At 37.8% G+C, this 24,573-nt stretch overlaps 1 protein-coding gene across 3 annotated transcripts in view; it reads right to left on the bottom strand.

Annotated features, from left to right (window-relative positions):
* Positions 1-10,138: 10,138 nt before the first annotated feature.
* The window catches only part of CFTR (CF transmembrane conductance regulator), a 168,941-nt gene continuing 154,506 nt past the window's right edge, over positions 10,139-24,573 (bottom strand). For all 3 annotated transcript variants that reach the window (XM_045062911.1, XM_004741906.3, XM_004741904.3), the window contains 4 exons: positions 22,412-22,501; positions 13,997-14,169; positions 13,063-13,168; positions 10,139-11,851 (listed from right to left, as the gene is read on the bottom strand). In XM_045062911.1, the coding sequence (XP_044918846.1) occupies positions 11,651-11,851; positions 13,063-13,168; positions 13,997-14,169; positions 22,412-22,501 (570 nt within the window). In that variant the 3' untranslated portion in view covers positions 10,139-11,650. The remainder of the gene's footprint in view (positions 11,852-13,062; positions 13,169-13,996; positions 14,170-22,411; positions 22,502-24,573) is intronic.

Here is a 24,573-nt window from a genome sequence, read left to right as displayed (position 1 = left end):
TGTATGACTTTGAAGAAATATTACAAGGCATACTCAAAGGCAAAAAGCACAGTTTAAAGAGATCAAATAAGCATCAGGACTAGAGGAAGATATTACAGAAATGTTGAAATTATTAGATGAGAAATGCATAAAAACTATGATTAATATCATAAGGGCTCTAATAAAAAAGTAGACAAGATAGGAAAACAGATAGATAATGGAAGCAGAGAGATGGAAATTTTGATGGAATCAGAAAGAAATGCTGAAGATCAAAAACACTGTAACAGAAATGAAGAATGTCTTTGATGGAGACTCATGTGTAGGTGGAACATGGCGGAATCCCTGAGTTTGAAGACATAAAAATAAAAATCTCCAAACTGAAAAGCACAGAAAAAACAGATTGGAAAAATATAACCCAGAATACCCAAGAACTGTGAATAACTAGAAAAAGTATCATACACCTGTAACTGTAATACAGAAGAAAAAAGAGAGAAAGAAACAAAATGAATATCTGAGACAATAATGACTGAGAGCTTCCCAAATTAATGTTTATAGCAGCAATGGCCACGGTCGCCAAACTGTGGAAAGAACCAAGATGCCCTTCAACGGATGAATGGATAAGGAATATGTGGTCCATATACACTATGGAGTATGATGCCTCCATCAGAAAGGACGAGTACCCAACTTTTGTAGCAACAAAGGACGGGACTGGAAGAGATTATGCTGAGTGAAATAAGTCAAGCAGAGAGAGTCAATTATCATATGGTTTCACTTACTTGTGGAGCATAACAAATAGCATGGAGGACATGGGGAGAAAATCAATTAAAAAAAAAAAACTTGAAAGAAGCCAGAGAAAAAAAATACTTATATACTTTATCTATGAGGAGAAAAAATAAAAATTACATATGATTATTCCTCAAAAACCATGCAGGCAAGAAGAGTGGAATGGAATATTTAAAGCACTGAGAGTCGGGGGGGGGAGCCCCACCAACCTAGAATTCTGTACTCTGCAAAAATTATCCTACACAAGTAAAGGAGAAATAAAGACAGTCACAAACAAACAAAAATTGGGAAAATTTGTAGTCAGTAAATGTAACTTAAAAGAAATGTTGGGACGCCTGGGTGGCTCAATGGGTTAAGCCGCTGCCTTCGGCTCGGGTCATGATCCAAGGGTCCAGGGATCGAGTTCCGCATCGGGCTCCTTGCTCAGCGAGGAGCCTGCTTCTCTCTCTGCCTCTGCCTGCCTCTCTGACTGCTTGTGTGTACTCGCTTGCTCTCTCTCTGGCAAATAAATAAAAACTCTTAAAAAAAAAAAAAGAAATGTTAAAAGAAGTTCTTTAGAGAGAAGGAAAATTATTTAAGTCAGACACTCAGATCTACATTCAAAAAGGAAGAATATCAGAGAATGAAAAAGTGAAGGTAAAAAAAAAAACGTTTTTCTTTTCTCATTTTTTTTTTCCTAAATGAAAGGTCTCACATATTTATTACTGAACCAACCTAACTGGTACAGAAACAAAGTAACAGAAAAATCATTTTCCCTAATAAAACACATTTATTGTTCAAGTATAGTGATATCTACAGAGTGATATGATACAAGCAAGTGACCTTCATGTAGTATAAATACTTATACCATCTCATGTGTGATTCCTTATAGACCCAGGTGCTTGGTTCTTCTCTAATGTCTCTTGTTGGAGTTGTACTTGATTTTAGTACCAGTTTTCATTCAAATCCACTGGGGAATGGGACAATTCTGCTCTTGTTTCTTGCCCTGGAATCGCTTGATCTTGAAAATCCTGGGAGAAGACATGGTGAGGAATAGTCAACTGTAAAAGCTGCAATGGTAGAGAAAAGGAGAGCTTTTTTTTCTTGTTCTTAATTGATCAAAAAAAGCCACCTGGGTGGCTCAGTCAGTTACACCTGATTTGATTTCAGCTTGGGTCATGATCTCATGGTCCTGAGATTGAGCCTCATGTCGGGCTCCAGGCTGGTCATGGAGCCTGCTTGGGATTCTTTTTCTTCCTCTCCCTCTGCCCCTCCACCTGCTCACACTCTTGCTCTCTCTCTCAAAAAAATAAAAATAAATAAAAATTTAAAAAAAATCATAGGCTGTTCAGTAAGTAGTAACAACAATGTATTTGATCACATATACTATATATATAAATATGATTATGTTTAAATAAAATGTAATTAATGATAGCAATTATACAGGAAACAAGAGAGAGGAATTAGGAATATTTTGTGATTCTGAGCTGCCTATACTACCAATGCAGTGGTATAGTGTTACTAAAAGAGACTTAGATAATTGTAAACAAATATTGCAAATTTTAGGGTGACCACTAAAAAAACCCAGAAAAAGTACAATTGCTATGCTAAAAAAGGAGGGAAAAAGGAATCCTATAAAATCTTCAAAGCCACAAAGGGGAGAAAAAGTGAGAATGTCAAAAACACCCAATAGAAAATAGTAAAAAATACAGTAGCTATTAATTGAACTGTATCAATAATCATTATACATTTCAATAGTCTAGAAACACTGATTAAAAGATAGAAGTTGTCAGAGGGAATCAAAAAATAAGACCCAGTTATATGTTATCTAAAAGAAGCCTATTTTTAATACTAAGAAGCATAGATTAAAAATAAAAGCATGAAGAAAGTTATAGCAGGGTAACATGATACTCATTAATGCACATGTCCCTAATAGCAGCAGCACATAAAAATACATGAAGCAGAAACTGATGGAACTTAAGGAGAAACTGAAATAGATTACAGTTGGAGACTTTACTCCAAAGTAAATAACAGATTCAGCAGACAGAAAATCAGTATGGACACAGTAGAACTTAATAGTACCATTAATCAACTGGATGCAATTGACATCCATAGACTACTTCATCCAACAATAACAAAATACAAACTCTTCTCAACCTCACATGGAACATTCACTAAGCTAGATCACATTCTGGGCCATAAAATACCTTAACAACTTTAAAAGAAAAGAAATTAATTGTTGTCAGACTACAATGGAATTAAACTAGAAATCAACCAAAAAACTGGAAAATTCCAGAATGCTTGGAGATAAAGCATTACATTTCTAAATAACATGTGAATCAAAGAAGAAATCTCAACATAGATGAAAAATATCTTGAACTCCATAAACATAAAAAATAACTTCTCAAAACTTGTGGCATGAAGCAAAAGTAGTGCTTAGGTGAAAATTTACTACATTGAATGAAGATATTAGAGAAGAAGAAAGATCTAAACTTATTTATCTAAGCTCTCACTTAGAAAATTAAAAAAGGAAAGCATATTAAATGTAAATTAGGTAGAAGAAAAAATTAATTAAAATTAAAACTGATTAATGAAATTGAAAGTAGGAGATCAATAAAGTAAACCAATAAAACAAAAAAAATGGTTCTTTGTAAAGATCAATAAAATAGATGAGCCACTAACCTGGCTAACTAAGAAAATAACAGAGAGGACATAAATCAATAATATCAGAAATGGAAGAGGGGAAATCATTACTGGACATTAAAAGGATAAGAAAATAATATTATGGAAAACTCTATGCCCATACATTTGATAACCTAGATGAAATGGACCAATTCCTTGAAAGATATAATCTGCTAAAACACAAGAAGAAGAGTCAATCTGAATAAGTCAATTAAAGAAATTAAAACAATAGCAACTTTTTTTTATTAAGATTTATGTATTTATTTATTTTAGAGAGTAAGAGAGTGTGTTTGAATGGGGAGAGAGGTGGAGGGACAGAGAAAGAATCCTCAAGCAGACTGCACTGATTGCAGAGCCTGACACAGGGCTTGATCCCAAGACTCTGAGATGATGACCTGAGCTGAAATCAAGAGTCAGATGCTCAGCCAACAGAGACACCCGGTGCCCCAGTAATTACTTACTTTCTGAAACAAAAAGCACCAGACCTAGATGAGTTCGCTGATGAATTTCACCAAACATTTAAGGATGAAATTCTATCAATTCTCTACAATTTCTTTCAGGAGATAGAAGCAGAGGTGATACTTTCTAAGTAATCCCTTGAAACCAGCATTACCCTAACACTTCAAAGAACAAAGAAAAGAGATCATTATTATCTCTCATAAACATAGATGCAAAAGGCTCAATAAAATATCAGTAAGTCTAATCCAATAATGTATAAAAAGAATTATACACCATGATCAAGTGGGATTTATCCTAGGTATGCAAGGCTGGTTCAGCATTTGACAATCAATTAATGTAATCAGGTACCTGGGTGGCTTAGTTAATTAAGCATCCAACTCTTGCTTTCAGCTCAGGTTGTGATCTTGGGGTCATGAGATTGAGCTCCCTTTTGGGCTCCATGCTCAGTGAGGAGTCTGCTTGAGGCTGCCTCTCCCTTTCCTTCTGCTCCTCCCCGCTCCCTGTACTCTTTCTCTAAAATAAATAAATATATCTTTTTTGTTCTAAAGAAAATAAATTAATGTAATCTACCATAGTTACAGACTAAATAAGAAAAAATCATGATTATATCCATAGATACAGAAAACACATTGACAAAATCCAATACCAATTATTGATAAAAACCCTCAGGAATATAAGAATGGAGGGGAATGTCTCAACTTGATAACAAACATCTACCAAAACCCTACAGCCAACATATTTAATGGTGAGAAACTTAGCTCTTTTGCTGCAAGATAAAAACAAGTCAAAGATGTCCCCTCTCACCATTGCTTTCAGCATCCTACTGAAAGTCCTAGCTATGGAAGAAGACAAAAAAAGGAAATAAAAAGTATACAGATTGGTCAGTTGCATTTCTCTACACCAACAGCAAGACAGAAGAAAGAGATATTAAGGAGTCAATCCCATTTACAATTGCATCCAAAACCATAAGATACCTAGGAATAAACCTAACCAAAGAGACACAGAATCTATACTCAGAAAACTATAAAGTACTCATGAAAGAAATTGAGGAAGACACAAAGAAATGGAAAAATGTTCCATGCTCCTGGATTGGAAGAATAAATATTGTGAAAATGTCTATGCTACCTAAAGCAATCTACACATTTAATGCAATTCCTATCAAAGTACCATCCATCTTTTTCAAAGAAATGGAACAAATAATTCTAAAATTTATATGGAACCAGAAAAGACCTCGAATAGCCAAAGGGATATTGAAAAAGAAAGCCAACGTTGGTGGCATCACAATTCCGGACTTCAAGCTCTATTACAAAGCTGTCATCATCAAGACAGCATGGTACTGGCACAAAAACAGACACATAGATCAATGGAACAGAATAGAGAGCCCAGAAATAGACCCTCAAATCTATGGTCAACTAATCTTCGACAAAGCAGGAAAGAATGTCCAATGGAAAAAAGACAGCCTTTTCAATAAATGGTGCTGGGAAAATTGGACAGCCACATGCAGAAAAAAAATGAAATTGGACCATTTCCTTACACCACACACAAAAAATAGACTCAAAATGGATGAAGGACCTCAATGTACGAAAGGAATCCATCAAAATCCTTGAGGAGAACACGGGCAGCAACCTCTTCGACCTCTGCCGCAGCAACATCTTCCTAGGAACAACGCAAAAGGCAAGGGAAGCAAGGGAAAAAAATGAACTACTGGGATTTCATCAAGATCAAAAGCTTTTGCACAGCAAAGGAAACAGTTAACAAAATCAAAAGACAACTGACAGAATGGGAGAAGATATTTGCAAACGACATATCAGATAAAGGACTAGTGTCCAGAATCTATAAAGAACTTAGCAAACTCAACACCCAAAGAACAAATAATCCAATCAAGAAATGGGCAGAAGAGATGAACAGACATTTCTGCAAAGAAGACATCCAGATGGCCAACAGACACATGAAAAAGTGCTCCATATCACTCGGCATCAGGGAAATACAAATCAAAACCACAATGAGATATCACCTCACACCAGTCAGAATGGCTAAAATCAACAAGTCAGGAAATGACAGATGCTGGCGAGGATGCGGAGAAAGGGGAACCCTCCTACACTGTTGGTGGGAATGCAAGCTGGTGCAGCCACTCTGGAAAACAGCATGGAGGTTCCTCAAAATGTTGAAAATAGAACTGCCCTATGACCCAGCAATTGCACTATTGGGTATTTACCCTAAAGATACAAATGTAGTGATCCAAAGGGACACATGCACCCGAATGTTTATAGCAGCAATGTCCACAATAGCCAAACTATGGAAAGAACCTAGATGTCCATCAACAGATGAATGGATCAAGAAGATGTGGTATATATACACAATGGAATACTATGCAGCCATCAAAAGAAATGAAATCTTGCCATTTGCAACAACATGGATGGAACTAGAGCGTATCATGCTTAGCGAAATAAGTCAAGCAGAGAAAGACAACTATCATATGATCTCCCTGATATGAGGAAGTGGTGATGCAACATGGAGGCTTAAGTGGGTAGAAGAATAAATGAAACAAGATGGGATTGGGAGGGAGACAAACCATAAGTGACTCTTAATCTCACAAAACAAACTGAGGGTTGCCGGGGGGAGGGGGTTTGGGAGAAGGGGGTGGGATTATGGACATTGGGGAGGGTATGTGATTTGGTGAGTGCTGTGAAGTGTGTAAACCTGGTGATTCACAGGGGTGTACCCCTGGGGATAAAAATATATGTTTATAAAAAATAAAAAATTAAAAAAAAAAAAAGTATACAGATTGGGATGCCTGAGTGGCTCAGTTGGTTAAGTTGTCCAACTCTTGATTTTAGCTCAGGTCATGATCTCAGAGTTGTGAGATTGAGCTCCACATCAGGCTCTATACTTGGTGGGGAGTCTGCCTGAGATTTTCTCTCTCCTTCTGCCACTCCCCATTCCAAGCTGGCTCACATTCTCTCTCAAATACATAAATCTAAAAAAAAAAAAAAAGTTAAAAAATTAAAGAAGATACACTGATTGGAAAGAAATTAAACTGTCCTTCCTCACAGATGACATGATCATGTATGTAGAAAATTCAAAAGAATTGAAAAAAAAACCCCTCTTGAAACTAATAAGTGATTATAACAAGGATGCAGGATACAAGGTTAATATCAAAATTCAATCACTTTCCTATTTCTAGCAATAAGCAAGTGGAGTTAGAAATTAAAAACACATCACAGTTACATTAGTAGTCCTCCAAAAATGAAATAATTACAAATCTACCAAAATATATAGAAAATCAATATATGAAGAAGATTATAATAAACTTTGATAAAAACTTTAATGAACAAAATCTAAAAAGAATTAATTAGGGAGAGATCGATGTTCATGGGTAGGAAGATTCCATATTGTCACGATGCTCTTCTTTCCATCTTGATTTATAGTTTCAACATAATCCCAGTCAAAATCCCAGCAAGTTATTTTGTGGATATCAGCACACTGATTCTAAAGTTTATACAGAAAAAATAAAGACAGAGAATACCTAACTCAATAATGAAGAAGAATAAAGTCCAAGAACTGATACTACCCAATTTCAAGATATTCTATAAAGCTACAGTATCAAGAGTATAGTATTGGCCAGAATAAACAAGTAGTTCTGTGGAACAGAGGAGAGAGCCCAAAACTAGATCCACATAAATATAATCAACTTACCTGCAACTATGAGGAAAGGCAATACAATAGAGAAAAGATAAGATATTTTCAACAAATGGTGCTGGAACACCTGGACATCTTAATGCTAAAAAAAAAAAATGAATCTAGACACAGACATTATATTCTTTTTTTTTTAAGATTTTATTTATTTATTTGACAGAGAGAGATCACAAGTAAGCAGAGAGGCAGGCAGAGAGAAGGAGGAAGCAGGCTCCCTGCCGAGCAGAGAGCCCAATGCGGGACTCGATCCCAGGGCCCTGAGATCATGACCTGAGCCGAAGGCAGCGGCTCAACCCACTGAGCCACCCAGGCGCCCCCTGACATTATATTCTTTACAAAAATTAACTCAAAATGGATTACAGATTTAAATATATAACACAGAACTGTAAAATTGTAGAAGATAACATAGTAAAAAACCTAGATGGCCTCCGGTATGATGTTGACTTTTTAGATAACAACACCAAAGGTACAATCAGTGAAAGAAAAACTGATAAAGTGGACTTCATTTAAATTTAAAACTTCTGCTCTGCAAAAGAAAATGTCAAGAGAATAAAAAGACAAACCACAAACTAGGAGAAAATGTTTGTACAACAAGACATATCTGAAAAAGGACTAGTATCCAAAATACACAAAGAACTCTTCAAAGTCACAAGAACCCATAAGAAAACAAACAGCCTAATTAGAAGATGCACAGAAGACCTGAATAGACACCCCACCAAAGAAGATAGACAAATGGAAAATTAGTATATGGAAAGACATTTAATAGCATGTACCATCAGAGAAATGCATATTAAAGCAATAATGAGACACCACTAAGCATCTATACTAGAAGGGTCAAATTCCCAAACACTGACAATGCAAAGTGCCTGGAAGCTTGCAGAGAAACAGGAACTCTCCTTCACTGTGATGGAAATGCAAAAAAGACAGCTACTCTATAAGACAGCTTGATAGTTTCTTACAAAACTAAACATACTCGCATAAGATCTCTTGTATTTACCCAAAATAACTGCACAAGGATGTTTATAGCAGCCTCATTCATAATTGCCAAAGCGTGGAGACAGTCAAGTCCGTCAGTAGGTATATCCAGATAATGGAATATTATTCTGCCCTAAAATGAAATGAAATATCAAGCCATGAAAATACATGGCTCCATGTCTTTAAAAGGAAATTTAAATGCATATTACTAAGTAAGAACAGCCAATCTGAAAAGATTACATACTCTATGATTCTAACAATGTGGCATTTAGAAAAGGCAAAACTATGGAAACAGTAAAAAGGTCAGTTGTTGCCTGGGAGTAGGAAGAAGGAGCAGATGACTAAGGGTTCGCCAAAGGTGAAACTTCATGTAAATTATGGAGTTTGGGTGATAATGATATGATTATAAAAAAGGTACTACTCTGGTGTGGAAAGTTGACAGTGGGGGGAGGCTATGTGTATTGGAGTGCAAAGAGTTTATTGGGACTGTACCTTCTGCTCAATTTTATTGTGAACTAAAAACTGCCCTAAAATATAAGGTACATTAGTTTAAAAAAAAAAATTAGAGTAGCACATGCTCTGAGACTGACCTTTTGGGGTCATGTGTGAAAACAAACCTCTCAAATAAGGAAAGATGTGGTTGGAGGACTTAGTAGGGGTCTACTTTCTATCTACCAGACCATGGCCCTGCAAGTTACTGTAGAAACTCTGCAAGGAACAAAGGGAGACCGAAGAACCCTCACCTATTAAACATAAGGATTTAAACAAAGAAAAACCACTCAGCTTCTAGAAATACTATTTCCCTTGATGAGATTTCTCATCGAGACCTATCAGATAACTACCACTATTTGAAAAGGCTTTCAAATAAATAAATGGACACTCACAGAATATACAACTTTTTTTTCGATTAGCCTCACCTTTAAAACACAAATACCCTCAAAAGCATCCTAAGTCATGAAGTGGGGAACACACAAGATATTTGTACAACCCTGTTCATAAAAGCTTTATTCAACATAGTCAAAGGTAGAAGCAACCAAAGTGGACAAATGAATAAATGCCATGTGATATGTCCATATAATGCAATACTGAGCTTTAGAAAGTAAGGAAACTCTGACATATACTGCAAGATGATGAACTATGAAGGCACAGTAAGTGAAATAAGCCAGTTGCAAAAGAACAAATACTCTATGATTTCACTCACAAGGTACTTAGAGTTGTCACATTCATAGAAACAAAGGTTGGGACTGGGAGGGGGGAAGAAAAGAAGTTTTTGTTGAATGGCTTCATAGTTTTAGTTTTGCAAGATGGAAAATGTCCTGTGGAGGGATGATGATGATGACCGCGTCATAATGGGATGTATATAAGGCCACTGAATGGTAAACTCAAAAATGGTAAATGTTAAGTTATGTGTATTTTACCACAATTTAAAAAAATAAATCATTTTTAAGAGCATCTTAAATTTATGTGGGATTCTCAGGAAGCTGTATTTAAAGAAATGATTCATGTTTTGTGTTCCATGATCCTTAGAGACTGAAGTAAGAGATCAATGGGACATGAGTAATGAACACATCTGAAGACAGCTAAGTTTCACACAAATATAGGGATTTTATTGGCACATGATATTTTCTTACAGTAATAAATAGAATGTAATATTAACAGTTAGTTTGGAGTTGGGAAGGCGTGTGTCCTTGATAGGAGAGGTCAGATTTCATGGTACCATTTTCCAAGAGGGAACCTGTATGCTGGCAGGGAATCGTACAGAGGTGCAAATCTTTGTGAGCCCCCATGCTTCTCTCTACACCATCAAGGTAATTTGTAACTTCTGGTCAATAGCCCCCCGCCCAGTTTTTTTCCTTCAGTTTTACCATATCATAAAAAGAGCTAGTGCCATAAAAAACCAACATTTCACATATAAAATTCTTTTAATACAAATATAATTCATAATAGAATCATTGTAAAATACAGCCATTTATAAGTTTGAAATATTAAAATAAATATTTCCTAGAGAAAATTTTACTTGCATGACAAACTTATAAAACAGAAGCATATAAAACGAATTGATTGACTCTTCCCTGTGTCTCCCATTATCTGTCCCACTCAGTCTACACTAGGAGGAAAGGCCTACAGTTAGCCTGAAACTGTACTGACATTACCCTATACGTACCCTACATCTTTCAATTTCATGTACATCTACCTGCAGTGCCCACAGCCTATATGCTTACATATTCTTCCCAGAGTTTTTAGGGGCAAGAAGGATTTCCTGTGCCAATTTTCATTAAAGCATTTTTTCCTAGCTATCCTTCTGTTCAAAGGTCTTATGAGCCTGTTACTTTCTGGAAACTGGGGAAAGTCATGTCAACTTCTGCATCAAGGCAATTATCCTGTCCCCCACATGGGACTGTAACAGCCCTCTTCCTGGGTAAGGGATGTATACTAATTGCCTGAATTATTTGGATTTTTGGTAAAGCAGTGAGTGGTATTAACACGGATTTTCCAGATCAAGAAGTTCTCTCTCCTGACACGTAGATGTTACACGGTGTATACTGTGATGAGCTGACTTGTGACTTTTGCAGTACTCTAATACTTGCTTTGAAATAGAACAGTCCAAATACGTAAGAGACAACAAAGTTGTATTTTTAAGTATCTGGGGAGAGTAGAGGCAAAGTGATATAAACTTACATAAACCACTAAAGTTTCCAATCATCTTTACTTAATCATATCTTGAAGTAGTATGATTACAGTTCTCCTCCAAAAATACAAATTAGCAAGTCTCACTAAACAGTACGTTGAACAATTACACTGGCTGACATGGATAGCTACCCTTCCAATTACTACCAAGAGGAAAAAGTTTTCAGGAGGATCTGACTTGCAAACACAAGTGGTAAATCTTCAAGGCTTTGAAGTACCTTTCACACAATTCGACCACTGCCAGGAAGCTACTTATCCAGACCCATCTGAGCGTCCTTAATTCCTCTTCTCAAAATTTTTCCTTTTAAAAATAAACATTACTCATCCTTGTGGTAGAAAGAAGGGGCAGAAACTGGGTTCTCCTCCAATTTCATGAGCGGCCAGCCCATGCCAATATCTGGAGTGTTCTCTAAAGCCTTGTTTCTTGCACCTCTTCTTCCGTCTCCTCCTTCAGAGCAGCAATTTGAGAGCGAGACTTGTGCTTGCTCGAGTTCCGGTGCGGGAAGAACCTCAGCCGGTCCGAGGGGCTGATGGCCTGCCGGAAGAGGCTCTTCTCGCTCAGCAGCCTCTGGAGGGAATCATACTGCCGCACCTTGTTTTCCTCTATGACCTAGGGAAGTGGCCATTAGTGAGGTCTTGGGCAGAAGGCAGGGTGGACCAGAGGAAGGACAGAAAGTGGCAGAGGCTCAAAGGAAGATAAAAGCCAAAAAGCAAACAAGGTGTCCACAGGCTGGCAGGCTGGATAGTTAGAGATCTCATTTCCCTGGGGAGTCCTCTTGCTTCTGGAGCTTCTCCATTTGTGAAATTAGCTATAATTGTCTACTTAGCAGCTGGAGGAGTTTTGTTTGGTTGCTTTTTAACTGGTATAGGACTGAGCAATGTGCTTCTTCAGAGAACTTTAAAGCAACTAACATTGCTTGGTAAGCCAGAACAATCTCTGACAGATCCTCATTTATGACCTTAAAAATGAATGTAAATCTGCAGGATGAGAAAGAGTTGAGCCTCTCCAACAGGGGGCTTGAAGCTTAGCAATCCCAAATGGGTTATGATGTGCTTGAGTTTAACAGGCCTCCCTGACACGTTCAAGTTGGGGAAACCCAAGGCCAGATGATGGAGGGGTTTTACCCAATTTCTTGAACCTGGCAACAGCCAGGCAAGAGGCTATGGGCTGCCCCCCTGATTTGTCACTTGATGCTTATTGGTAATAACAATCCTTCAGTAGGAAAAGCATTTACCTCCAGGAGCCTCAGAAGCCTTAATAGAAAAGGACGAGCTATAACATCCCCAGAACTTCCTTGTGACTAAACCTGAGGGAATATGTAAACATCGCATTAAAGAGTCTGTGACAGTTTTGAAAGTGTGGTAAGAAGGTGGATGGGAGAGGCACTTAACCTGAGCTCCAAACAATGACCAGAAGAATGAAACGAGTCTTTCAAACTATTGCATTAAAACCACACATCGGATTGCAAGACAATGAAGGCCTGTGCTGGACCACATCCAAGGGAGACTTAGTTATTAAAAAGCATCAGGACTTAGACTTTATCATGACTTGATCCCCAAATAAAGGATTCAAATGTACAGATGTTTCAATTTATTAATGTAACTTAATAATGTGCTGCTATTTTAGATTTACAGGATTCCAACCTCACCTCAGAGCTCAAACTTGTGCAGCTCTTTTGAGCAAAGCTGGGTGGCTGTGTGATACTTATTTTAAGGAATAACCCATACATTGTTGTGTTGTGATTTGCAGGAACTCCTATGTAAGATGTGGTTAACAAGAATGAAAGGAGAAATGAGATCTTAAGCAAATTATAAACTCACCAAAAATCGCTGACATTCCAACATAGCTTCTATCCTGTGTTCAGAGAGGATTACTGTGCAATCTGCAAATGCTTGTTTTAGGGTTCTTCGAATGATTTGATATGTTCTAGAAAAGAAAGAAAATACCACAGTAATATCATAGATTCTCAATAATCTGCCCTTACCTTTGATGACGTACTTATTTTCCTATTGATTTGGTTCTTTAAATTACTTCTCTTTCTTAAATAATTCTATTAACATAGTCCTGATATAGAGTCAGCCACAATCAGCTTTTCAACCATGGGGTAGATCCTAAGTTTCCATAAACAAACAGGACAGATACTTTGAAGAAAATGTCACAAGTCAATACATTTTATTATCATGTGGAATCATAAGTGGTTCTTTTTGTGCTATAAAAATTTCTTATTGTATAAATAGCATAGAAAGGAAAATCTTAAGAATCAGATTTGCCTATGTAACTAAATATTTCCTCATGTGTTGACAAGGGGGTAAATTTGTATGAAATTCCAAAAATTACACACAAAAGAGAACACAGGGTTCTTATACCAGGAAATAAGCACTTGTGCTCATGTCAAATAGTGACTTTTCTACTGGGCAATCATTTCATATCTTGGGGGGGAAGGGTGGCCTCCCCTTGCAGACATGACCGCCTAATGAGAATTTGTATCAATATGAGGTAAGCATCAAAGATTCTGCTCCCTAGGGCACCTGGGTGGCTCAGTTGGTTAAGCAACTGCCTTTGGTTCAGGTCATGATCCTGGAGTACCAGGAACAAGTCCCGCATCCGGCTCCCAGCTCCACGGGGAGTCTGCTTCTCCTCTCTCATGCTCTCTCTTTCACTGTCTCTCTCTCAAATAAACAAATAAAATCTTAAAAAAAAAAAAAAGATTCTGCTCCCATCCTGGTATTCAATAGCAGGAATTCTGAAACTCACATTGGATCCAAATGAGCACTGGGTTCATCAAGCAGCAAGATCTTTGCCTTGCTGAGAACAGATCTGGCCAAGCACATCAACTGCTTGTGGCCATGGCTTAGGACGCAACCTCCATCCACCAGGACAAAATCAAGCTTCCCAGGAAACTGCTCTATCACAGATCTGAGTCCAACCTGCAGAAAAGAAAGAGGGAAAACACTGTGCTTAGAAGGACAACTTAGATACCAGAAGGTTAAAGACACTTGAGAGGTCAAAAGTTTCTATTTCACATCAACGACCCACCACTCTTGCTCTTTGGGTTTGACTGAACCAAAATCTACATATAATCATGGCAGCTCTAAAGGATAAACCTATGACTGGGTTCAGTTCCATATTTCATTCAGGAATTTTTAAGTGAGTGCTTATTCTGTGTCAGGTGCTCCAAGTAGGGATCAAAAAAATGATAAATGGCACATGGCCCCTGCAAGGCTCAGGATTTATAAAGACATACACAAATAATTACAATTGAATATGCTAGAAAAGATAATCTGTATATAATGCAGTTATTTGTATATTACAATAGATTCTTTTGTTCTACCTTCCATTCCCTACTCTGTCATAACAGAGCGTTAAAGGTATGAGAAAAGAATTGGGGAGCTTCCTCAATTCATAAAAACTTTTTTTTTTTTTTAAAGAAACTGATGAAACTATGAAGTAAAAAAAAAGAAGTTAACATAGTGGTATATAACTAGGAGATTTAAAGGTACTTAGATCTTGAGGTGGAATATGCGAGTTGTATTAGGGCCAACAGCTTACTTTTTCAAGCTAGATGGGAAATAATAAGGTGAAAATGTGAACAAGATATAGAAATAAATTCTTTCAAGATAAAACAAAAATGATTAAATCTTTGTCTTTTATCACTTACTCAGATAAGTATGCTTTAATACTTTTTTTTCATCAAATATTCCTGAGTGTTTGAGGGCCAAAGAGATACATGGATGATTGTTCCTACCCTTGGGGAATCTGGGATTTAGTATTGGGAAGGAAGATATAATACTAATTGTAATACAGGCAGAATGGGATTATGGTTTTAGGACAGAGCCCCAGGTTCAGTGATGAATTCACTGATGGCCCATATCATCATGTCTGATCAGCAAACACTGTGTGTCCATGACAGGTACTGCAGGTGATACTTCTTTCCTTGGCTGGGCTCTCATTAATGCAATCTCACTTTGTGAGAATTCATTAATTTTGAAAAGAGTTTTTGAGATGGTAGGGAAGGTAAACATATTAATTAGACAAGGTAGATCAGGCTGATGTATCTTAGAAGACTCAGATGTAAAACTGCTTTCAGATCCAAGGATCTGAGAATGTGAACAGAGACACTGGGGCGGAGTCAGAGGACCTGTGTTCTTTTTTCTCATCTTCATCTTTTTGCTTTTTCTTGGATTCAGTCTGTGAACTTGCTATGGTCTCTCCCATCATGTACCTCCAGGCTGTACTTTAGCTACTATTCCATATCTACCCTCTTTGGAGGAATCTCAAAAAAAAAAAAAAAAAATTAGGATGCGCCTGTTGTCACCACTGCCTCACAACAGAGAACATTTTTTCCTTCTTTGAACATATATTCCTTGGCTTATGATAAGCCACATACTCTATGACCACTTGTTATCATGTGTGGGAACGTCTCCCTCTTCCTGTCTCTTGAATATCAGTCTTCCTCACCCCTAACAGTCCAAATTCTCCTTCTGAGAACTCATTCATTTTTAGGGTATTAATAACCACTGATAAGCTAATGATTTTTCAAATCTTTATCTCTAGTCCCGGCCATATTCCGAATATTTCTTAAATCCTTCACCTGGCTAGCCCCATTTTGGTGCCATCATTATCCCTTAAGCTTCACACGGTAAATCCCAAGGGGTCAATCTATCAATTGACCACACAAACACCCCAGGGATCCTTCTAAAATACAGAGTTGACCACCTCATTTCTCTGTTTGAAACCTCTTCCTGACAGAATAAAAAGCAAGCTCTCTCACGTGACATAAATGGCGTCCAGAATCAAGTCCCCTCCACTCTTGCTTCCAGCAGCAGCAAACAGCTTGTAGTTCCCTATACACTGCGACATACCCTTCTAAATATCCCTGATCATCCTCTAGGGCAGTCAGGCACGAAGCCATGGCAGTATCTGTGTAAGTTTTCCCTGTTAGACTGCTTCCCGAGGGTAAAAACATATGTTCTTTAGCTCTATGTCCCTCATGCCAATACTGGGTGTACTGCCAGCCTCAACATTTGTTTACTTGTTCAACAATTATGTACTGAGACCCTAGACTGATGGCCCAAAAAAAGGTTGAAACATGGTTTTGATGATCATAAAAATGAATCCAAACTTAGGAATGATACCTGCTAAGTGAACAAGGCCTGATTTTGTTCTGCCAATATAGAATGCAGTCTAAGACAAGCCACTCCCCCCGTGTGCTCTCTTTTTCTCATTTTTTAAAAATATTTTATTTATTTATTTGACAGACGGAGGTCACAAGTAGGCAGAGAAGCAGGCAGAGAGAGAAGGAAGCAGGCTCCTTGCTGAGCAGAGAGCCCGACGTGGGGCTCCATCCAAGGACCCCAAGACCATGACCTGAGCTGAAGGCAGAAGCCTTAACCCACTGAGCCACCCAGGCACCCCTCTTTATCTCATCTTTGAAACTCTATAAAATCTCTTGAAAATAGAATTATAAAATTAGAAATTCCTTAACACTAATAAGAATTTTTTATATAATTTTTAAGTCAAATTAACTATCAGGAAAAGTACAGATTAGATGGATGTTAACAAGGGTTATCATGGTGGTATTTTCACACTATACAATTATCAAATGATTATATTGTACACTTGAAACTAATACAGTGTTATGCATCAATTATACTTCAGTTAAAAAACAAGAGTACTGGTTAAAGATTGCAGTTCCGAAGTCTAACAGAAGTGGCTTTGCATCTGCACTTCACTCATTTGCTGATGGTATCAGGTGTGTTACTGTAAGTCTCATTTACCTCCCTTGGAAAAAATGGGGAAAATACTAGTATGGACTTCAAAGGACTATAGCATAGATTAAGTGAGATAATTTCTGGAAAGAGATTGCCACACAGTGCTGAACATGGTAAGTACCTAATCCATCCTAACTACTAGTACAACTTGGGAAATCCCAAGGGCAGGGTCCTGGTCCTGAAACACTACCCTGGTAAGACAAGATTTGCAAGATTTTGCCTTCATAAGTTGCCTTGGGAGGTGCACTAGCAGGAAGTACTGCAACATTATTAATTTATATTATACCTCTAGTAACAACATTGAGGTATTGGTGAAAATGTGGTTGCATATACGGTATTCTCCCACAAGATCCATACCAATCTTATAGTTTTTTCCCAAGCCCTCTTACTATCTTATATTTTGTGTGTGTATTTTCCCAAATGAAACTATTTCTTAGGCAAATAATTAAATACTTAAATATTTATCACTGTCAATATTTGGAGAACAAAATTATAAAAATAAATGAGAGGGAGACATAACAATCTAGGGTCAATTCTGCAACATTCCTATCTCACTGTTTTACTATCAAGTAGAGTAAAAAATTTTTTTGAATCACATTCACTAGAGAAAGATCAACATGAGTTAGTAAAACTTTAAGTTTTGAAGTAAGTGGACATTTGACAAATTTATCAATTACCTATTTTACACCAGATATTGTGGTAGGTTTTAGAGAGAAAATTGGGAGGAAGACAGACTAATAATTGTTTTTGAAAAGATACAAAGTTATACTCTAGGTGTAACCAACTTTATGTGCTGGTAAGAATGGCTTAAATTAGCCTGAAGATTATTTGAATGTAAATGACTATTGAGTCATGCATTCTTTAATAGGCTCTTAATGAGGGTTTATTAAATTCTAGGTACAATGGCAGACCCAGGGATTCGAAGATGAATAACACTAGGCCCTTCCTTGAAGAAATTCATGGTCCAGATAGGGAGAAAATTAATATGTGAGAAATTACTGTAAAAGTGCTGTGAAGAAAAAAAAAAAAGTATTGAAAAGGTAATTGCCATAGAGATAATCTAATTTAGTAGCAGAATTCTTTATATGTTAACATGTACATAATATATCCATACATATTCCTGATATAATGTCATTGATATATATCACAAATTATTTTTCAGTAGGTTTAAAATAAATATAAATTTTCACTTATCTCTGTCTAAACAAAGGTAAATTAAAATTTACTAGAATCCAAACATTTCTAATTAATTTTATCTTAACTTGGCCTGGAAAGTAAATAAAAGCATCAACAGTTTTTGGAAATAAAACTTTATAAGAAAAGAATTTGCCAGCTTAACCCAGTTGAGCTGATAAATCCTGTATTTACAAGGAAAAAATTTTGTTTTGTGACATATCAAACTAAAACAAAAAGTACTACGGTCTGTAAAGGACCAGACATTTTCTTCAAAATGTTGACTCTGCTATTGCCACACTCTGGAATGTTATTATGTAGCAAGAGTTTGCTCTTGTGACAAGAAAACACGGGGAAAGAAAACAAAAAAGTGAATTGTGTTTGGACTGAACAGTCCATTAACAGGCAGCTATAAAAATAGACACTCTCAACACCTTTAGGCACTCCTTTTGTTGCTCTGCAGGTTTTCCAAGGCAGATTTTCAAGTTAAAAGGCCACTGTGTCTCCTACTTAGCTTGCTCCTTAAAATAACTTACCTGACTATCCATGTGTTAGGAAGAGAACTACGTTAAAGGTATCGAGAAAGCAAACAATTACCAAAAAAAGCTTTCATTCTAAAGCTAACAGATGTGCGGCTCCAACCATGGACTAAGAAAGCTCACTTCAGTAAGAGCCTGTGAACCTGAAGTCCAAGCAGGCAGAGAGAGCTGTTCCTGCATCCACCAAGCCCCTCAAACTGCTCAAGGCTCAGAAGGCTCATTACTAATGGCAACATCTGCCGTATACCAATCACAAGGTTGTCTTTGTGATATATCATAGGTGAATCAGTTGTGAATAAACAAATGAATCAAATCATTCATTTAAAAAATGAATTAAGCCATTTATGTATTTATTCAATCAACCAATATTTACTGACCTCCATCCACAGTCCAACCCTACTGTAGGTACTGGAAATACTGCAGTGAATGGGACAGAAATCCCTGTCCTCAAGGGACTTCCAATCCAACGGGGAACATGGACAAGTTAAGAGGTGAGTCTATCCCACGCAAGGAATGTTATGAAAGAGCTGAGGGTACAGGGCACAGTGAGGAGGGGCTCCTCCTCAGGACTGCAGGGTGTTGGTGCTGGAAGAAGGAATATGTAAAAAGAGACCTGAATGATGAGGAGAAGCAGGTGTGAAGGGCTGGCAGGGTTTCCCAGGTGCAGAGAACAGCATGAGAAAAAACGTCGGGAGGTGAGAGAGCACATGGTACTTTAGAGGAACTGGATCATGGTAAGCAGGGGGAGGCTGGGGCATGAGTTTAGAGAGGCAAGCAAAGATCAAATCATGAAGGACCTTGGAAGCCGCCTCAAGCAGGGTGGATTTCATTTAAAGGATGATAACCCTAGGAAGGGGAGAAACAAGCAATCAGATAGGGTTAAGACAGATCACCAGAGATACAAAGAGCAGACTGAACTGTAGGAAGCCAATGAGAGGGAAACCAGTTAGGAGGCTATTTCAAACATCCATTTGAGAGTTAGTAGTGTTATCAGATGGGAATGGAAAAATTCTAGATATTTGCAGGAGATGGTATTAATAGGACTTGATAGGTGGAGAGAGGTGAAGAAATTGGGAGTTAAGAATAAGTCCCAGGTCTTGGCTTTGGGCACCTGGGAGGTGCTGATGCTATTTTCTAGAATTAGTAAGACAGGATGGCTGTGTGCACTGGGGCCGAAAAATTTACTATGGAAACAAGGTGCTTGACCACTCTAAGATGTCAGGTAGGGAACTGATAGGCAGATTTGGGAGTCACAGCATCGTGGTATTAGAGCCAAGAGGTTGCATGAAATGTTCCAGGAAGAAGGAGTAAAATAGGACTTCTATACGGGCAAACACCAACCTTTAAGAGATGGCTAGGTGAAAATAGGATCAGATAGCCAACAGTCAGCTAACACCTATTATTCACCAGGCACTGTTCTTGCCCATTATATGTGTAAGTCAGGAAAGTTACAGCAACTTTATCAATTATGATAGGGGTCTATTTTTTTTTTTTCCCCTCTTAGGATTCAGTCTCTTGAAATTCTTTTTGGTCTACACAGCTGATAAAGTCAGTGCCCCTGGGGAGAAGTTATCTGGCTCGGAGGCATTTGGGGATGGGAAAATTAGACCATCTCAGTGTGAGGTCTCAGACAGAAACCCTTTTGCCCTCCTTTGCGCTTGCTTTAAATTCATCCAAGAACGATGAGTCTCAGTGTGCCAGGACGAAGGTGTGGGCCTAGGGCACAAAGAGTAAGGAAGCTATTTATGCCAGCTTTGCTTCTAAGCCTTAGAACTAGTAACTAGGCATGATCCTCATGGCTTCACAAAATCTCGTCCAGATCAGCAAGAATAAAGTTTCACACTGGAGTATGTGGCCAAATGCAAGGTAGGAATAAAGTGTTTCTTGGCCTGGTGTTGTCATCATGTGCACTTGTGATTTTCATTTGGTGGAAAACTGAATCATGAAGGAGGTGCTGTTGAGATAAGATTCAGGTGTTTGGCTAACCTGTTACTCAGTTCATTTTCCTGTATTGAAACAAGTCACAACAAGGTCACAGCGAGGACTAGATGAGATGCCATGTGTCCTGGTTTGCCCCAGACAGTACTGGTTTATGCTTTTTGCCCAGTATCCTGTCCAGTTTAGAAACTGACACACCCCAAAATGTTCCTGTTTGGATAAATTATATGATCAACCATGTGGACAAAAGCCCAGGACTTGTAACTTTTAAACCAATGATTTTCTGCTTCTCAGCTCCTCTGAACCCTTGCTTATTTGTATGCTATGTTTGGGCCTCCTCAATATAAAGTAATCATTAGTATTCAAAGCACATGACATGAATGTAAGGACAGCATCATCTTGGTTTATGAGTAGCAAAGTATTTTTTTTTTAAATCAGTAAAAAAGACTTAAATAAGGGTTGATCAAATGTAAATACAGACAGGTAAAATTTACGCACTACAGCAATGTTAAAATTTTAACCATGTTTTCTAAAATTTTAGATTGTTTTTATGATCCTGATTCCTATAAATTTTATTGTGACTTGGCAACAGTTGCAGATTTTATAAAGCCTAATGTCTTCTTCCGCAGTTTCTGTCCCACCACATCGTGTTCCTATAGCTCATTCTCTGAAGTCACATCAAAAGATCTTCAAATGAGCCACTTGCAATTTAGTTAATGTTTTCTTTAAAATCCCTGTTTGTTGGGTAATAAGGAAACTTTGATAATAAAAATAGTTAATCTAACTGTATTTTATGAGGGGCACATTAAGGTTGGGCACTCAGTGGGTAAGTGTTTAACACTCACAAGGCTGTCAAAGCTCCTGGCAAGACCCAGTCCAAAGGGAAGCACAAAAGGGAAGAACATTTGGGATAAACAGAATTGGGCTATAATAAAGACCAAAACTATGGGAAATAGTGAAATAAAGTTGTTCTCTAAGAAGACCTTTGAATCTCAGTGTTCTTGAGGCTCATAATTACAGTCTGCTACCAACCAGGGCTTTGGATGTAAGCCTCAAGCTTAATAGAACAGTTTATGTTTATAACCGCCTAGTGGGTAAATACAGGGGATTTATTATTTAGGAATTTCAATTCCATTTTAATCCATATATTCCTAATATGGCCCTACTGACCTTAAGGGATGGTGTACGCCACAACTAGGTCATGTGACTTTTTGCCTAGAAAGACTCATAGCCACATCCCCTTAAAGCAACTGACTCCTGGTGACTTCCAGAGAAGGCTGCGGCCATTTGCAGGTGCTCTAGAAGGATCATCATTTCTGAACTCATGCTTCCTAGAGAAGTACATCATGTTAGGCTAAGGCCTCTCCTCATGCTAGGAAAGCTTCAGAACCAGAAGAGGGTGGATGAGAAGATGTGGAGAGATGATACTTAGAATCCCAAATAATTCTGGTGCCCTGTAGGGTGCCTGGGTCTCTCCCAGTCTATTGTTTCACTGACGTACACTGGTAGGGAAGCAGGTCAATGCAGTGCTACCTCTGGGGTCTGAGAGTGGGGGACTCACCACAGAGGAAGAGGGAGGCCTAGTGCAAAGTACTGGGGGCTCCAGGTATATTAGTGTTTTCCACTCGAAAGTTATACACATACCTACAAGCCTAAAGGTTAGCATGTAAAACTATCTTAGCTATGACAACCACTCCTGCGTGTGTACGAGCTACCTCTTTCAAAATTAATTTAGTAGGCATCCTTACCTCATCTGCAACCTTCCATATTTCTTGATCATTCCACTGTCCATAGGGATCCAAGTTTTTTCTAAATGTTCCAGAGAATATAAATACTTTCTAGAGCAATAAAGAAACAAAAGAGGAAAGTATAAATAACATAAACATCTTTGTACGTTTCCACTATTTTATTGCAAAAATACTTGAAGCAGAAAAAAATACTTTAAAATCACGTGTCCATATACTTACCATCTACTTTTCTTAAATTTTATTTTTAAGATTTACGTATTTACTTGAAAGAGAGAGAGAGCATGCAGACAGGAGGGGCAGAGGGAGAGAGTTCAAAGCAGACTCCATGCTGAGCACAGAGCCCAACATGGGGTTCGATTTCAGGACCCTGAGATCATGACCTGAGCCAAACCAGGAGTCAGACGCTTAAGTGACTCTACCACCTAGGCACTCCTGGTTTTCTTAAATTTTAAAATTTTATCATAGTTGCTTTGTATCTTCTTTAAAGAAATAAAACATTACAGCTACATTAGAAGCCCCTAACAAACACTTATCTCATCCCAATTTACTATCTTGTTCACATATGTTCCTTGGATTCCTTTGATAAATCTAGCTTCTTAAAGGATTTTGAGATTGTTTGAATGTACAGTTTCTTTAAGCACACATGTTCATCTGGTCTGTAAACCAAGGCACACCTTGACTTGCACAGCCAAGAGAAAGCCACAACTTAGGAATCAGTGCAAAAATGGAAGTTGAGTCTTTGTCTAAGTGAGATCACGAACCAGATGTGGTGGAACCCGCTGAGGGGACAAAATGACCATCTAATGTCCTGCCAGGAGAAATGCACAATTACCCCCCTGAGTCACTCTCCTTGACATATCACTGTCTACTCAGGGCTACCTGGGGGCTAAAGAAAATGTTTTAAAAGAAAATCACTGTCTCACTGAGAAGTGCTGATGTCACAATACTAATATTTAGTCCTCTTTTTGTGCATACGGGTGAACTGAAAAATACTTTTGATGTTAACACTCAGAATAATATTTTCTTTGCCTTTTTTCTTTTGCCTTTGATTAATATCCAGTAGAGAATTAAGAACTACACTTTTTAAGTCTTCGTTTTCACAAGCTGCCATATACTGAGAGAGAAAGCTCAGCATCCATTTCATCTAAAAGGAACTGCACAAGACAGGTGGGTATCTGCACCTCTTGGATAGAACAAGAGTATCCTCACCGTGGCAGTCAAGTTCAAAGAGGGTCACATTAAAGACCTCATTCTCCAGTGCACAGTTTAAGGCTTAAAGAACAACACTGCACCAAATATCTCAGGAACCATCTGCAGAAGGAAGAAGAAGACTGATGCTGGTATTTCTTAACCTGCATCAAAATCATCTTCCTGGGGCACCTGGGTGGCTCAGTTGGTTAAGTGTCTGACTCTTGGTTTTGGCTCAGGTCATGAACTCAGGGTCATGAGCAGGGAGCCTCTTAAGATTCTCTCTCCTTCTCCCTGGCCCCCCACCCCCATTCCACTACCCACTTGTGCTCCTGCATTTGCTCTCTCTTAAAAAAAAAAAAACAAAAAACTTCCTTTGGGGGCACTTATACTGCTTTACAGAAGTGGATATAAGGGATGAATATATAACTCATAAGACAATGGATATATTTGTGTGTCTTCCTCCTAGCTTCCCAGGAAATGAAAGTAATGTCCAAATAAGCTAAGGAGAGCAGACAGACAAAGAGCATTATCAGGGAATTCTGATAAATGAAGAATAAAATAAGAAGTGGCTCTGAAAACTCGAGTCAATTCATTATTTAAGCAATGGGGTTTATTTAGTACCTAAAGTTCAAAGGCTTACCAAGGGAATTTTGCTTTTTATAGTTTTTTACATTTTCTTAAATGTTATAGTTCTTTATATAAAAGGTTTCTTGCATTACTGAGAAAGACAGGAAATAACCATTGTGAGGTTTACCAAATATCAGACAATGCATGACACGCTTTGGAGATATCCATTGGGAACCAAGGAGACAGAATACAGAGCTTCGTTTTATGATAGATTTGCCATAGGCTAGGTAAGGTTCTTTTTTTTTTTTTTTTTTTTTTTTATTTTTTATTTTTTATAAACATATATTTTTATCCCCAGGGGTACAGGTCTGTGAATCACCAGGTTTACACACTTCACAGCACTC

The sequence above is a fragment of the Mustela putorius genome, unplaced genomic scaffold (genome assembly GCF_011764305.1).
Source record: "Mustela putorius furo isolate JIRA1106 unplaced genomic scaffold, ASM1176430v1.1 tig00003845_pilon_pilon_pilon, whole genome shotgun sequence".
NCBI classification, from domain to species: domain Eukaryota; kingdom Metazoa; phylum Chordata; class Mammalia; order Carnivora; family Mustelidae; genus Mustela; species Mustela putorius.
The sequence above is the reverse complement of the archived record's forward strand: the minus strand, read 5'-3'. Positions and strand labels throughout refer to the sequence as shown.